The following is a 13,973-nucleotide window of genomic DNA, read 5'->3' on the forward strand; positions in this document are numbered from 1 at the left end:
TTATCCATTCACTGTGTCATAAACAAGTGTCCCTGTACTCTCTCTTATACACACTCCATTCTTTTCCATCCATCTATTTGTCCTTCTTCCTGCTGGTACCACAGTCTTATTTACTGCAACCTAGTAATAAGAATTCATATCAGCTCTGAAGATCCTCCAACTTTTGTTCTCCTTCAAAATTACCTTTGCTGCTCTTGGCACTTTATCTCACATATGGACTTTGAAATCAGCTTGTTCTTTTCTCCAGTGCTGCATTTTTCACCGAGATGAAATTGAGTCTGTGGATGGATTCAATTGGCATCTTTTTCAGCATCAAGTAGCCTAGTACACGGGCACAGTGCATCTGCATTTAGCTCTTTGATTTTTCTCAGTATTGTAGTTGTCTGTGTAGATATCATGCATACCATATATTAAATGGTGTGTGTGTGTGTGTGTGTGTGTGTGTGTGTGTGTGTGTGTGTGTGTGCGCGCGCGCGCACTACTCCTAGAGCTAGGACTCAGGGCATAGGTGTTCTCCCTGAGCTTTATTTTGCTCAAGACTAGCACTCTACTTCTGTCTCTTTTGCTGCTTAATTGAAGATAAGATTTTTCTGCTCAGGCTAGCTTCAAATCATGATTCCTGATTCTCAGATATCAGCCTCCTGAGTAGCTATGATTAGCTAGGATTATAGGTGTGAGCCACTGATGCCTGGCTTACATGTATTTTTAAGTAATGCACTGTTTTGAGCAACTACGTGGTAGCAACTCTAAAGGAGATACTGATTTGTATTCCATTTAACAAACGAGGCACCAAGGAGTTAAACTAGCAAGGTCATATAGTTAATGTAACTTCAGAATGCCTTTTAAAATTATTGTGTTTGGGTGCTAAGGATTGAACCTAGGGCCTTATACATGATAAGCATGTAAAATCAGGCCCTACATTTAAAGAGCTGAGTAATGGATTTGAATACAAGATGCAGTGTTAAAACAACAACACCAAGCCAACCCCTAGTGGCTCATGCCCATAATCTTAGCTACTCAGGAGGCTAAGATCTGAGGATCATGATTCAAGGCTACCCCAGGCCTTTTATCTCCAATTAACTGCCAAAAGCTGAGGGGGGGGAAGAGAGGGAGGAAGGAAGGGATGGAGGGAGGGAGAAAGAGAAATGGAGCTGTGCCTCAAATGATAGATCTCTAGCCTTAAGCAAAACAGTTCAGAGACAGCACCTAGGCCCTGAGTTCAAATCCCAGGACAACTCCCCTCCCCCCACCACAAAAAAAAGAAGTAAATAAAAGCACCCAAACAGTCTATACACACATTCCCTCCAATGCATGGATGATACCAATAGCATTGCAACCTGCCTGGGCCTGCATGACAATTCTATCGCATTGAACATTCTCCTCGGTTCTCTTGCGGCTCAGAGGCACCTCTGCCCATTCAGACTTGAGGGGGAAAAAAAACCACCTTAGATGTCTGACAGTGTCTTTTGTGTCTCCTAGCAGATTGCCCTTCCGGCTCCCTGTCACTCTTGTGAGCTGCTTAGCAGTTGTCAAAAATGATGTTACAACCTGCCTACAAACTTGTTTGATGTACTGTCATAATCTTGCTGACCTGCCAAGCCCCATGACTCATTATAGTTGAACTGCTCGTATTTATGTGGATTATGGGTGGGAAATCTGGTACATTTTCTACTGTCTGGACTTGTTGAGATTTCATAAAGCCAAGAAAAGCCAGTGGTTAGTCTTAAACCACATTGCCTGCACACACATAAAAAGTTTAGAAATATATAACAAACTTAAATATCACTCTAGTTAATACTGGTACTATAAAATCATACTTTTCACTTTAAGGAACATATTCTCTGTCTTGTTGACTTCTTACCTACCAGCCATTGAAAAAAAAAGTACACAGAAAAACTATGTTTCTGAATGGAATAGGTAATGTAATTATCTGAAAGCATTTTCCTTTATAAATACTTAGTTATCTGAGTAAGTACTCAATGGTAATCCTTTTGCCAGAGGATGAGTTAAAGGTAAAATTAAAACTCTTTTCCAAATATAAAAATGAATGAATGTTTTAAAGAGTTTATTCTAGCTAAGCACAGATAGCTTACGCCTATGATCCTAGCTACCTAAGAGGCTAAGATCTGAGAATCACAGTCCAAAGCTAGCCTGGACAGGAAAGTCCGTGTTCCTCTTATCTCCAATGAACCACTGAAAAATGCCAAAAGTGGAGCTGCGGCTCAAGTGATAGAGTGCTAGCCTTGAAAAACATAAACTTAAAGACTGCACCCAAACCCTGAGTTCAAGACTCTTCCTGCATTAAATAAGTTATTCCATTCATGATTAATGAATGTGATAGGAAGATTTTAGGAGGGAACAATACAGACAGACAATTTACTAAAGACATACTAAGATGGCTAGTTTAGGCCAGGCACAGTGATTCATGTTTATAATCCCACCTCCCCTGCAGTGGAGATCAAGAGTATTGTGGTTCAAGACCAGTCCAGAGAGAGCAAAAGTCGATGAGATCCATCCGAGGAATGGCTCAAGTGGTAGAGTGCCAGCCTAACCAGCAAGCTGAATAAGTGAGGCCTGAGTTCAAAACCAAGTATTAGAAGAAAAAAGTATCATCCAATAACCAGGCATGGTGGCCTATGTACGTCATACCAGCTATGCAGGAGCTGCACATAAGCTGATTCCAGTCCAGACCAATTTGAGACCATATCCACAACAAAACAACAAAAAGGGCTAAGGATGTGTTTCAAAGGGTTGAGCACTTGCCTAGGAAATGTGAAGTTCTGCACTCAAAATACAGGACAACACAAATAGACTGCTCGGTTATGTAAAATACAGGTTGTCCATTTGGCGGTGTGGCTCTTCCACAGAGAGCAACAAACTGGAGCCTTCAAAGAATCATTTTTTTATTGGATAGGAAACTTTGCCTGTCAATTCACCAGCACTCAATGGGCTCACCTGACACTCCCTAAACCTGACACTCCAGTCATGGGTCAAAAGCAGGGTCAACAAAGTACTTTCTTCTCTGTAGCCTTCAGGTCCCCATGGGATGCTGAAACAAGGGTCTGCCTGCTGTCCTATGCCAGTTTTAATTCATTTCCATGTATCCAGAGAAAACTATGCTGTGCAGATGGTCAAGAGAATTTCTACAGAGGCCTTCAAGAAGGCTGGCATTGCCATTTTCTACCTTGTATGGTTATTCCTGAACTTTGGGGAGGTTTGGAAAGGTCATTAAATTTTTACTTCCCTTTATTTTAGTTTTTGCAGGGCTAGGGCTAGAACCCAGCACCTTGAGCATGGGAAACCAGAGCTCTACCACTGCACCATAGCCCCAGCCATTCAAAAAGCCTTTTCAAAGGTTTTTCTTTGTAACAGCAGATTTCCACGCCCGGTGATCTTAGCCCTAGATTTGTACCCACCCTGGGACATCTGGAATGTGTGGGAGGACACTCATGGCATGTAAAAGAAGATCTTTAGTGACAGCAGAGGGACCCACTCGTAGGGGAGGCTGTGCTCACGCGCAAGGGAGTTGGCTCCCTGCTTTGGACACAAATGCACTTCAAAAGGAAATTAATATTTCTGAACAAATGCATTCCCTTTCCTCTCCCTATACAAATGCTAATTATGGCACTTGTAGGTTTTTCACTGAAATCATTGATATTCATATTCATGAACAATGTCACCTCCCTCTTGCTGTCTGGCTGCTGTGGAATCTCATCTGAACAATTTCCAGAAATCCAATTAATTGTGAGTTATCATAAAAAAAGGAAAAGTCTTGCAAATATATTGGATAGGAAAACACTGATGTATAAGTTGAAATGTTTTTTTTTTCCCCTCCTTTCCTCTAGAGTAAGTGCAGGGTTTGCATTCAAAGCATTTGCAAAGTGCTCTTGGCTTTCACTGGCCTTCTACTGGCTTTAGCTCACTTTGTGAAGCAGCCAAGGGCAGAGAAGGCCCTAAACATTCTCAGCGGGGGACCTGGCAGAGGGGAACAGGCCAGAATCACAGTTCTCTGCATAAATAGTTCCCCGGGCCTGAATGCATTCTTGGCTAACAATTAAATGAATGGCTTGTTCTCGCCCCTTCTTTCTAGTTAGCTAACCTTGGGCTGCCTTGGCCTCCTTAACAGCATTCTTCAGGGGAGATATTTAGAGATAGAATGGAAATGGTCAGAATGCACAAATGGGCACCGTTCTCAGGGCTACAGCCTGCCCTGGAAATCTCAAGCCATCACCGAGCGAAAGGATGTTTCTGTTGGGCTAAGCTTAAAATCAGTGATCAATTTCATGTGTTTATCTTGGCATTTCCTTCCGTTTGTTCTGAATTTCCTACCATTCTTTTCTTCTGGAGACACACTGTAGATGGCCAGTCTCCATTATTGTTTCCTGTGATAAGAAATAATAAAGCTCAAATGTGTATCTACATATGAAGCTTCGTCACTGCACACAGAAATAGGCAGAATAATGAGGAAGGGCTAACTGTTTCTGCATCTCCTCACTATATAATCTTGGTTCTCTGGTGTGCTGGCTTGAGTTGTCTCCTATGCCCTACCTTTGGTTCCTGCCAGCCCTGACAACATGAGGTTGTTTCAAAGAAATCGCCTCCTAATTTTGAATTTCCAAAGAGGGAAAAAAAAAATCAAAACAGCAGATCCAATTTAAAGCTTGACCTTTTGTGTGTTTTCATAGTTTCTGTGAATTTTAATAGCCTAAAAGCAAATGTTAAAAAAAAAGTTGTTTTATAATTTTTAGATCCCTTATAATTGTTATATTTAGCTGTGGTTTAAAATAATTTTGTTATAAGAAATTTAAAGCCCCCAAGTTGAGAATCACATTAGCTATGGTTCAAGTATTTTCCTTACAGGAATACATAGTTATCTTTATTACAGTATCACCTTTTATGGATGAATATCTGAGCATAGAAAAGGTATGGGGGGAGGGGACCTACACAAACTGTGATGACTGAAATTAGTTTTGTCTCCCAGGCTAGGGCTGCGAACCAAAATAGTCTCCTGATGGGTTGAGGATGAACAGAATTAGTTTAGAAAGAATATTCCAACCAGATGTCAGAGACTTTGGTAATGCAATTGCCATGGAAGGCAGGGTGCAGGGGAAAAAATATTACTTTTGTATAGGAACAATGGGCGCCAACTATCAGAGACATTTAGACAAAAGGAAGGTATGAAGTCTTCTCCATGCTGTAACTGAATATTAGCCCTGCATTAGACAGGAGGCTAGGACTAAAAGAGAAGGAGAGGAAGAGACTGTCTCCAATTGTAGAAATACACACACACACACACACCCCCACACACACTCTGATACTGGGGCTTGAACTTAAGGCCGGGGTTATCTCTTAGCTTTTTTCCTTCAGGGCTGATACTCTATCACTTGAGCCACAACTCCACTTCTGGCTTTTTTTCAGTTTATTGGATATAAAAATGTCATGGACTGGGCCTGGAGTTTGGCCTAGTGGTAGAGTGCTTGCCTAGCATGCACGAAGACCCGGGTTCAATTCCTTGGTACCACATACTTAGAAAAAGCCAGAAGTGGTGCGGAGGCTCAAGTGGCAGAGTTATAGCCTTGAGAAAAATCCAAGGACAGTGCTCTGGTCCTGAGCTTAAGCCCAGGACTGGCAAAAAAAAAAAAAAAAAAAAAAGTCATGGACTTTTCCTCCAGGCCTGTCTGACTTCAAATGCAATCCTCAGGTCTCGGCCTCCTGTATAGCTGGGATTACAAATGTGAGCTACCACTGCCCAGCAATGAGGCAGCTTTTTTATTATTTCATTTTTCATTACAAAGCCGATGTACAAAGGGCTCGCAGTTACATAAGTAAGGTAAAGAGCATTTCTTTTTGGATAATGTCATCCCTTCCTTAGCTCTCTCCCAGTTAATGAAACAGCTTTTGAACTCAATCTAAGAGAGGAAAGAAAAACTTGACAGGAAGGAATGACTAAAGTGTGCCATGTCTAAAAATAAATGCAACATTATGGTAAGAAACTTGTCATAAAGACTGTGGGTGTAGATCTGTGGTAAAGTGCTTGTCTGGCATACACAGGGCCCTGGTTTTAATCCCCAACAAAACACACACACATGCACATGCACACACATGCAGACATGCATGCATGAGCACACATCCTGTACTATTTACTATGCATGTCTGGAAAAAAGCAGGTAGACCTCTTGGGAGTAGAGTAAAAACATAAGTGGAAAAGTTCTAAGAAAACCTTTCTGACTATCTACCTCCAGGCTGATAGTCTGGGTTTTCTACTTAGACTCGCTGCACCCTAATTACAATGAAGTGTTAAACATGCGAACACCCAGGCCCCACTCTGGATCAGAAATGGGGTATGGTACACTGAATCTACTACATTTGGACCAGTTCCCAAGATGATCGCCTGAGAATACTTTCTATTGAAATAGCCAGGTGGTTGGTGAAGGATTTGCCCTATGGTGATGGTAGGCATTGGGTGGGATTTCTGGACTCTGCAGAGGATGGTGTGGGGATGGGATGGAGGGAGCCTGGGGGACTGGAACACAGAGTGACTGGGCGCGATGGTCAGGGAGAGGTGGGAGCAATCCGAAGTCACCAAGAGGAGCTGCTGCACTAGGAAGTGGGGCGGGGGAGAAGGAGCATCGTCAGAAGTGCTCACCAGGAAGTAGGTGCAGGGGGTTCATATTTGTGATCAGGAGGCTGAGATCTGAGGATTATGGTTTGAAGCCAGCCTAGGAAGGAAAATTGGTGAGACTCTTATCTCCAGTTAACCAGCAAAATGCTGGAAGTGAAGTATGCTTCAGTGATAGTGTGCCAGCCTGGAGTAAGAAAGCCAAGGGAGAGGGCAATCCCTGAGTTCAAGCTCCAGTAGTAGCTTGAGGAAGAGGAGAAAGGATGAGAAGAGAAGGAATAAAGGGAGGAGGAGAAGGAAGAAGGGGAGGAAAGGGAAGAAGAGGAGGAGGAAGAAGATGAGAAGAACCAAATAGTATCATTATTATCACTATTATTATTATTATTATTATTATTATTATTATTGCAGGGTCACTCTGAACCTTTGTGTTTGATACCCCTCCCCACACTCTAACAGAAAATGATTCTGGAGTTCTCTAACCACTGTGCACCATATTTTTGTGCTGGGTAATTTTTCTGGGCCCCTTCCACCCTCTGAAGCTGCCACCTTGGGCTTCTGAGTTTTTGCGCTGACCTGCTGGCCCAGCAGCAGCATGAGTGAGCTTAGCGGGCTGGCCACCTCTGGCCAGCAATCCTGCTGTCCCTCTGGCACTGGGGCCCCTGCCCATCTGGGTGTTACCTTTTTTTTTTTTCTTTTTTACCACTGCTCCAAGCAGAGCTGGTCTGTGCCCATGACTGTTGTGGGGGCCTCCCTCTGCCAGGTGGCTCCGCAATACCTGACACCAACACAGGAGGCACTGTGGCTAGAGGTAAGGGATTCCTTCTGCCAGAGGGCTCTTAATCAACATGCTTTGGGTCTGTCTTTGTCCTTCCAGGCTTCCTGACTCCCTTAGGGTCACACATGGTCTGGTGGGGGCTCCTGTTAGGATCTTCTCTCAAGGCGCTGGGTTCATTATGTCTGGCTCTTTTCTTTACCTCAGGGCAGAGAATGGTGGCTCCTGTCTGTCATCCCAACCACGTGAGAGGCAGAGATCAGAAGGTCCAAGGTTCAAAGCCAGGCCAGGAAAAATTTAGCAAGACACCAATGAGCCAGCTGGGTGTGAGGGCCCATGTCTGCCACCACCCCCATCCTGTTACACGGGAGGCAATGGAAGGAGGATCACAGCCGGAGGCTACCTCAGGCCAAGGCTCAAGGCCACCCCCCCCCATACAACACACACAACACACACACACAGAGGCAAAAATGGGACAACAGCTTGACTCAGTGGTGGAGGACCTGCCCAGCAAATACAAAGCCCTGAGTTCAAACTTCAGTAGTGCGGGGAGGGGAGCTGGAATGCCCTGAGTCTATAGCAGCGCTGTTTCCCAGGTCCTTCCACACAGGGCCTTTAGGGAATCCTTGCTTCCTCATGGGAGTTGAAAGGCAGATCCTGCTGAGCAAGGAGAAGCCTGGATTTTATTGTCTACTTGTGGGGAGGTAAGCCATTCAGCAGATAACAACTTCCAAAGATGCAGAGGTATTTATTGGGAGAAGTCTATCCAAGTGTACCTATGTGTGTATTCAAGTGAAAACCTACCTGGCCCTCTTCTAGCTGTCGGTGAAAATAACATTCACACCATGTGGCACCTCATCTTCTTCTCACAACTGCATAGTATGCCATGGCGTGGATGTACCACAGGCAGACGCACTGCCCTGCCCTGCCTAAAGCTTGGCCTATGTCCAACACTATGGTGGGTCATTTGCCGACCCCTCCTTCCAGCCATAATTGGACACTTCCAGGGTCTAGTTACAGGGTCAGGTTGCTGAGCCACAACATAAACATGTAATTATATATATATATATATATATATATTTAAAAAGTCATATCCCCAAATGAAATGTGCATCATTTTAAATAACACATGACCCTAGCGTCCCAGGTGCTGAGATTGTAGGCGTACACCACTGTGCGTGGCACTTGACAATAACCGCCACAGCTGCATTTCCCCTGCCTCGCTACATCCTGGGTAGTCACAGGCAAGGCCCCCCCGAGCTGTCGAGGCAACAGCAGGCCAGCTCTCTATCAACATGTTTTTCTCTTTCAGAGAATGTCACAGCAACATAGAAAACATTCTCTCGGAGCTTGGCTTTTCCCACGTAGCCTAATTTCCTGGAGATTTCCTCTAGTCTGTGGCATGCCACAGTAGTTCACTGCTCTTCGTGACTGACAAGTCTTCCGTTGTCTGCGTGTGCCCAGCCTGGTCACACGTCCACCCCCTCACTCACACTGGGTGGCATCCTGTTTACATCTCTGTAAACACGTGTACGTTACACCATAGAAACATAGACGCGTGGATTCACCAATTTCTCCCCAACATCGCCTGATGTTCATCTCTTATTAGGAATCCATATAGAGATGCTCTCAGATAGTTGAGAGGCACATGAAAAACTACCGTGAGATTTCTGTAAGTTGTTCGTGTCTTTGGTGGTCTGTGACTTTGATTTCAGAGAAAAGTGGGTTTGGGTTTGGGGAGCTGGCAGGCCGTCAAGATGGAAATGTTTAGTGTTCTATTTTAAAATGTAGGACTGCGGCTCACTAGGTGGAAAGCCTGCCTGGCAAGTGCAAGACCCTGAGTTCAAAACCCAAGTACCACCAAGAGAAAAGCCATGCAGGATTAGAAGCAGGGATGTCTTGCTAGCCCCTGCCCCCCACACATACCCCACAAACAAGTTTAAGGAATCATATACACAGTGTTTAACTGTAGGTCATGGGACTATAGATCTGGTTTTCTTCTTACACTTTTCAGTTTTCCAGATTGTCTACAATGCATAGGAATTACATCTTGGTGTCTTCCAGAAAGGAGGCATGGGGAAAGAGAGAAGAGGGGAGGAGAAAGGAGATCTTAAAGGAAAGCCACATTACAGCCCTTCAGAAAAAAAACAGAGAATATAGTCTGAAATGTAGGGAAAACTGTAAGAAAATCTATGCCACAGATGACATGATTCGTGTGTGCATTTACTCATCCTCAAAGCTTTGTGGCACTCCCGTTCCATTGAACATATGCTGTACGATAAGAAAAACTAGGTGCATTTTTGGATACGCAACCAAGCACGTTTGCCTTGGCATGCTTGACAGCCAGTACAGGAAGCCTTCACCACCATCCCCATTCTGTCCTCTCCCGGCAGGATGTCTTGGGCGGCATCTTGATCACTGCTCTGCTCATCCTCCTCACCTACCCTGCCTGGACTCTCATCGACCGCCTGGACTCGGCCAGCCCACTTTTCCCGGTGTGCGCCATCATCGTGCCCTTCTTCCTGTGCTACAATTACCCCAAGATGGATGACTACAGCCCTACAAGGGCCGACACCACCACCATCGTGGCTGCCGGGGCCGGGGTGACCATAGGCTTCTGGATCAACCATTTCTTCCAGCTCGTATCCCAGCCCGCCAGACCTCTCCCGGTCCTTCAGAACATCCCGCCACTCACCACTGATATGATCGTTCTGGGTCTGACCAAATTCACAGTGGGGATCGTGCTGATCCTCCTGGTGCGTCAGTTTGTACAAAACCTCTCTCTGCAGGTGTTGTACTCCTGGTTCAAGGTGGTCACCAGAAACAAGGAGGCCAGGAGGAGGCTGGAGATCGAAGTGCCTTCCAAGTTTGTCACCTACACCTCCGTTGGCATCTGTGCCACGACCTTTGTGCCAATGCTGCACCGAGTTTTGGGTTTACCCTGAACCTCCAACAGTTGAAAACAAAACAAAACTCTCTGCTGGTCACCAGAGCCAAGAGTATCCTAGGAAGTTGTTGGCGGGTAATCTTAACTTATAGTTCTTTAAAAAAAAAATCTTAAATCCTACCCTTGCTTTGCTGATACAGACACTGCTGTGAGTCAGTCTAACAACGATTCGTATGTAGGAATTATGCTACCATGGAACCTGGGCTGAAGACTGGGAGAAAGTTCTTTAGGAACAATCCTGACCTCATGGACCTACAGGATCTCGTGATGGGTGGCAGCAACTTTGGCCTGGCCTAAGTTGGATCGCAGCCTCACTGGGCTCTGGGAGTCAAGAGACCTGGGGTCTTGTGAAGACACAGCATTTCTTCTCAATTAATGCGTTGTCTAGGACTCTCATTTCCAAAATGGGAGAAAAGATGGTGCTTCAAGTAAACTGCCTTCCTTCCACAGATGGAAGCCCACGTGGGGCTAAGGCCACTATGGAAATATAGGAAATGAGGCCAAGGAATGGGTTTGTTGTCCAGGGAAGAGTCCTCGTGTCCTTCAGGCGCTTGGTAACAGGGAGCTGGCTGGTCATGTTTGAGCTTTCTGCAGGACCCACGGAATGATGGGCTAAGCCCATCCGCTTGCGGTATGGCCCCTGATCCCTCCCACCTCAGGCGTCACAGCCTTCTGCCATTTGGGCTTTTGCACAAACTCAGGAGGCTTGTGCCTTCCTCTTTTGGGGGGGCCTGACCAAGATGGGTCTACACCTCCCTAACATTGCCCGATCCTGACAAAGGCCTCCTGACGCCACGCTTCCTTTTCTCCATAGCTTTCTAGAATCCTATCATTCACCTCCTAGGTATTACCTGAGCTTCCTCGCAGTCTCCCCACCTCTGATCTCGAGGAAAATTTTTATCTCTCGGGAAAACAAGCTAAACAAAACTAAATCAATAAATAAACAATACCCATTAAACCCAGGACTGAGCTGGCACTGGTGGGTACACACAGACCCTCCTCGTTACTCAGGAGACTGAGATTTGAAGATCACAGTTCAAAGCCAGCCCAGGGAGGAGAAAGTCTGTGAGACTTATCTCTAATTAAGATGGGAGGGGGGAGCCAAAAATGGGAGCTCAAGAGGTTAGAGTGCTAAGCCGTGAGCAAAAAGGATAGGGACAGAGCCCTATCCTTTGTATTCAAGCTCCTGGACCAGCACAAAACAAAGCAAAACAAAAGAACAAAAACCCTAGAGCCACCCAGTTTAGATTTGGAAAGAGATTATTATGCAGCACCCTGGGGTCCTCTTCACTTCTGAAGGATAAGGAACAGGTACCAACTTCTTAGGATACAGTGGAGCATGGTTTGAAGAATGACCCCTAAAGCACCAAAGTCAGTGTTCTGTGCCATTAGCATTTGACCACCACGCAGTGAGGCTCAGACCTCCTAACCTAGCACTAGAGCTGCACCTTTCCCCATGGCTCAAGGCCTGGAAGTTGGGGTTTTCTTTAGTATCTGGCTCTGTGCTTCAGTCTCTGAAGAATAATTCTTAGCAAGACATTCCATTCTTTTACATGTGAAAATTCTTTTCACATTTATCCCTGAAGGCAGGCATCCAAATGGCCCACCACTGACTGACTGGTGTTCACAGGCTCATGAATGGGGCACAAGGAACCTTATCCCATTGGCCTTCTCAGCCCTTTGGTGCAGTGTTTGTGGAAAAGGTCTGGTCCTCCACTCTGTACCCCTCGCTGCCAAACTAGTGTTGGCAAAACTGTATAATACTGATACAAAATCATTTTAGTCAAATTGTCTGAAGGCAAGCGACAAAAGATTGAGCTTTCCCCACTTGTACTTTGGAAAAAGGGCGCTTTGGGAAAGTTTTTACAGCTGGCCCTTCTCAAAGTCCACCAGTAGGAAAGGCCTCAGCAGTATGGATACATTTAAGGCTAATTTGGAGTAAAGATGAATATATTAGCCACGCAACATTAAAGAATCACCCAAGGACTCGTCCTGACTGGCTCACCCGTCTCAGAAGAACAACCAGACACTAAGTTCAAGTCTGTTTTAGCCTTATCCTATTTGGTAGGCATAGAATCAGGTAGAAACTCATTAGAGAAAGACATTTACTCTATGCACAACTTTGCCTTTCCCAGCTCTCTTTCACTCCTCTCAGAACACACTCTAGATGCAATTCTCTTACCACACACACACAACACACAGCACCAGAGCTTACCTTGGGTCTCTTCTGGATTCTCTTTCTGGAGAAAGACTTCCCCCTGCTGGCAGTCTCTATTAGTGCAGGGTCCATCTTTTTGAGTAGAAGACTATGGATATACAAGCTTGGCTCCCTACAATGTGGCCACAGAAAGCTTTAAAACCTGGCTAACCTAGATGTCAGGATGCTCTGGATTACTGGCTCTTTTCCTCCCTTGTCTCCATTCTGCCCTCAACTCGCTATGACTCAGGGCTAGGATATTTTCCCTATAACCTTCATTCTGCCCTACCATTTCGTGCTAGACTCTCTCAAGCCTGAACCATAACAGAACACAAGAACAAAGAACACGGTGGGATTCTGAACTGAAGACCTTTAGATGCTAGTAGCGTATACTGCTGGCTCCATGCACACAGTAGGCTCACTGTTAAGGATCTTGAATGCTCAGTAGACAACCCACACTTCCCATACGCCATCACAGCATGCAGTGTAGGCTGTACACTCCAGCTTTCTTTGTTGGACGAGTTAAGCTGTCTTGTTTATGTACTGTATGTAAATGTATTCTTTTTAAAAGAAAATCTTTGTTTTTGTTGGACTATGACTTCTAATTAAATGCTTTAAAATCTAGTTCTATTATTCTGGCCTTTTTATTCCCCCCATAACCTAGATCTTTTTCTCTGGTTATCACTCCAAAAGGGGGTACATAGGAACAAAAAATTGAGTGTCAAGGGCTGGGTATAAGTATCTCATGTAATCCAGGCTACTCAGGAATCTAAGATCTAAGGACCACAGGCAAGTCCATGAGCATTTTATCTCCAATGAACCACCAAAAAGCTAAAAATAGAGTTATAGCGCACATGAAAAAGCTAAAGGATAGGTACCCAGGCCCTAAGTTCAAGCTCCAGTACCAGCACTATAAATAAATAAATATTCAGTGGCCAGCTACATATCCAGTTGCTCCCACAATTCAGTGAGCGTCACAGAGACACAAGTGTTTACCAGCATGCCTGATTCCCTCCCAGCTCCTTGACACTGAAAACACTCTTCTCACTGTGTGGGGAGACCTGCATAGGGGGTACTACTACACGCTGAAGCCTAAAAGCTACCAGGGCTGCCTCTGCAGGCAACTACAAGGGTTTCACAGATGTTTTCAGTCTTCTAAAGAGAACAGACAGTCCCCTAATTCAAGTTCACATCACTGCCTTTAGGTACCCCAGTTTTCCCTTTGAAATAAGATAGCAAGTTGATAACTCTTATTTGCAAGGGCAAGACTTTCTTTCCATAATGAGCAGTGTGTGTTTAATACACTCATGCTGTGCACCAAGGAAGGCTCCCCTTCCTTGTCCTGGGCAGGTGTTCACAAGGCCATACTGTCTCCAGCACAGAGAAGAATGACCTGGGGTGACATGGGCATGGGAGAAAGACAACTATGCCATGGGATC

General features: G+C 45.0%; 1 protein-coding gene across 1 annotated transcript in view; it reads left to right on the forward strand.

Annotated features, from left to right (window-relative positions):
• Sgpp2 (sphingosine-1-phosphate phosphatase 2) overlaps positions 1-12,603 on the forward strand; it is an 85,706-nt gene extending 73,103 nt beyond the window's left edge. The window contains exon 5 of the mRNA XM_090354899.1: positions 9,784-12,603. Coding sequence (XP_090211025.1) covers positions 9,784-10,335 — 552 coding nt within the window. The 3' untranslated portion in view covers positions 10,336-12,603. The remainder of the gene's footprint in view (positions 1-9,783) is intronic.
• Positions 12,604-13,973: the final 1,370 nt, after the last annotated feature.

Source organism: Megascapheus bottae, chromosome 21, assembly GCF_031878675.1.
Source record: "Megascapheus bottae isolate mThoBot1 chromosome 21, mThoBot2.hap1, whole genome shotgun sequence".
NCBI classification, from domain to species: Eukaryota; Metazoa; Chordata; class Mammalia; order Rodentia; family Geomyidae; genus Megascapheus; species Megascapheus bottae.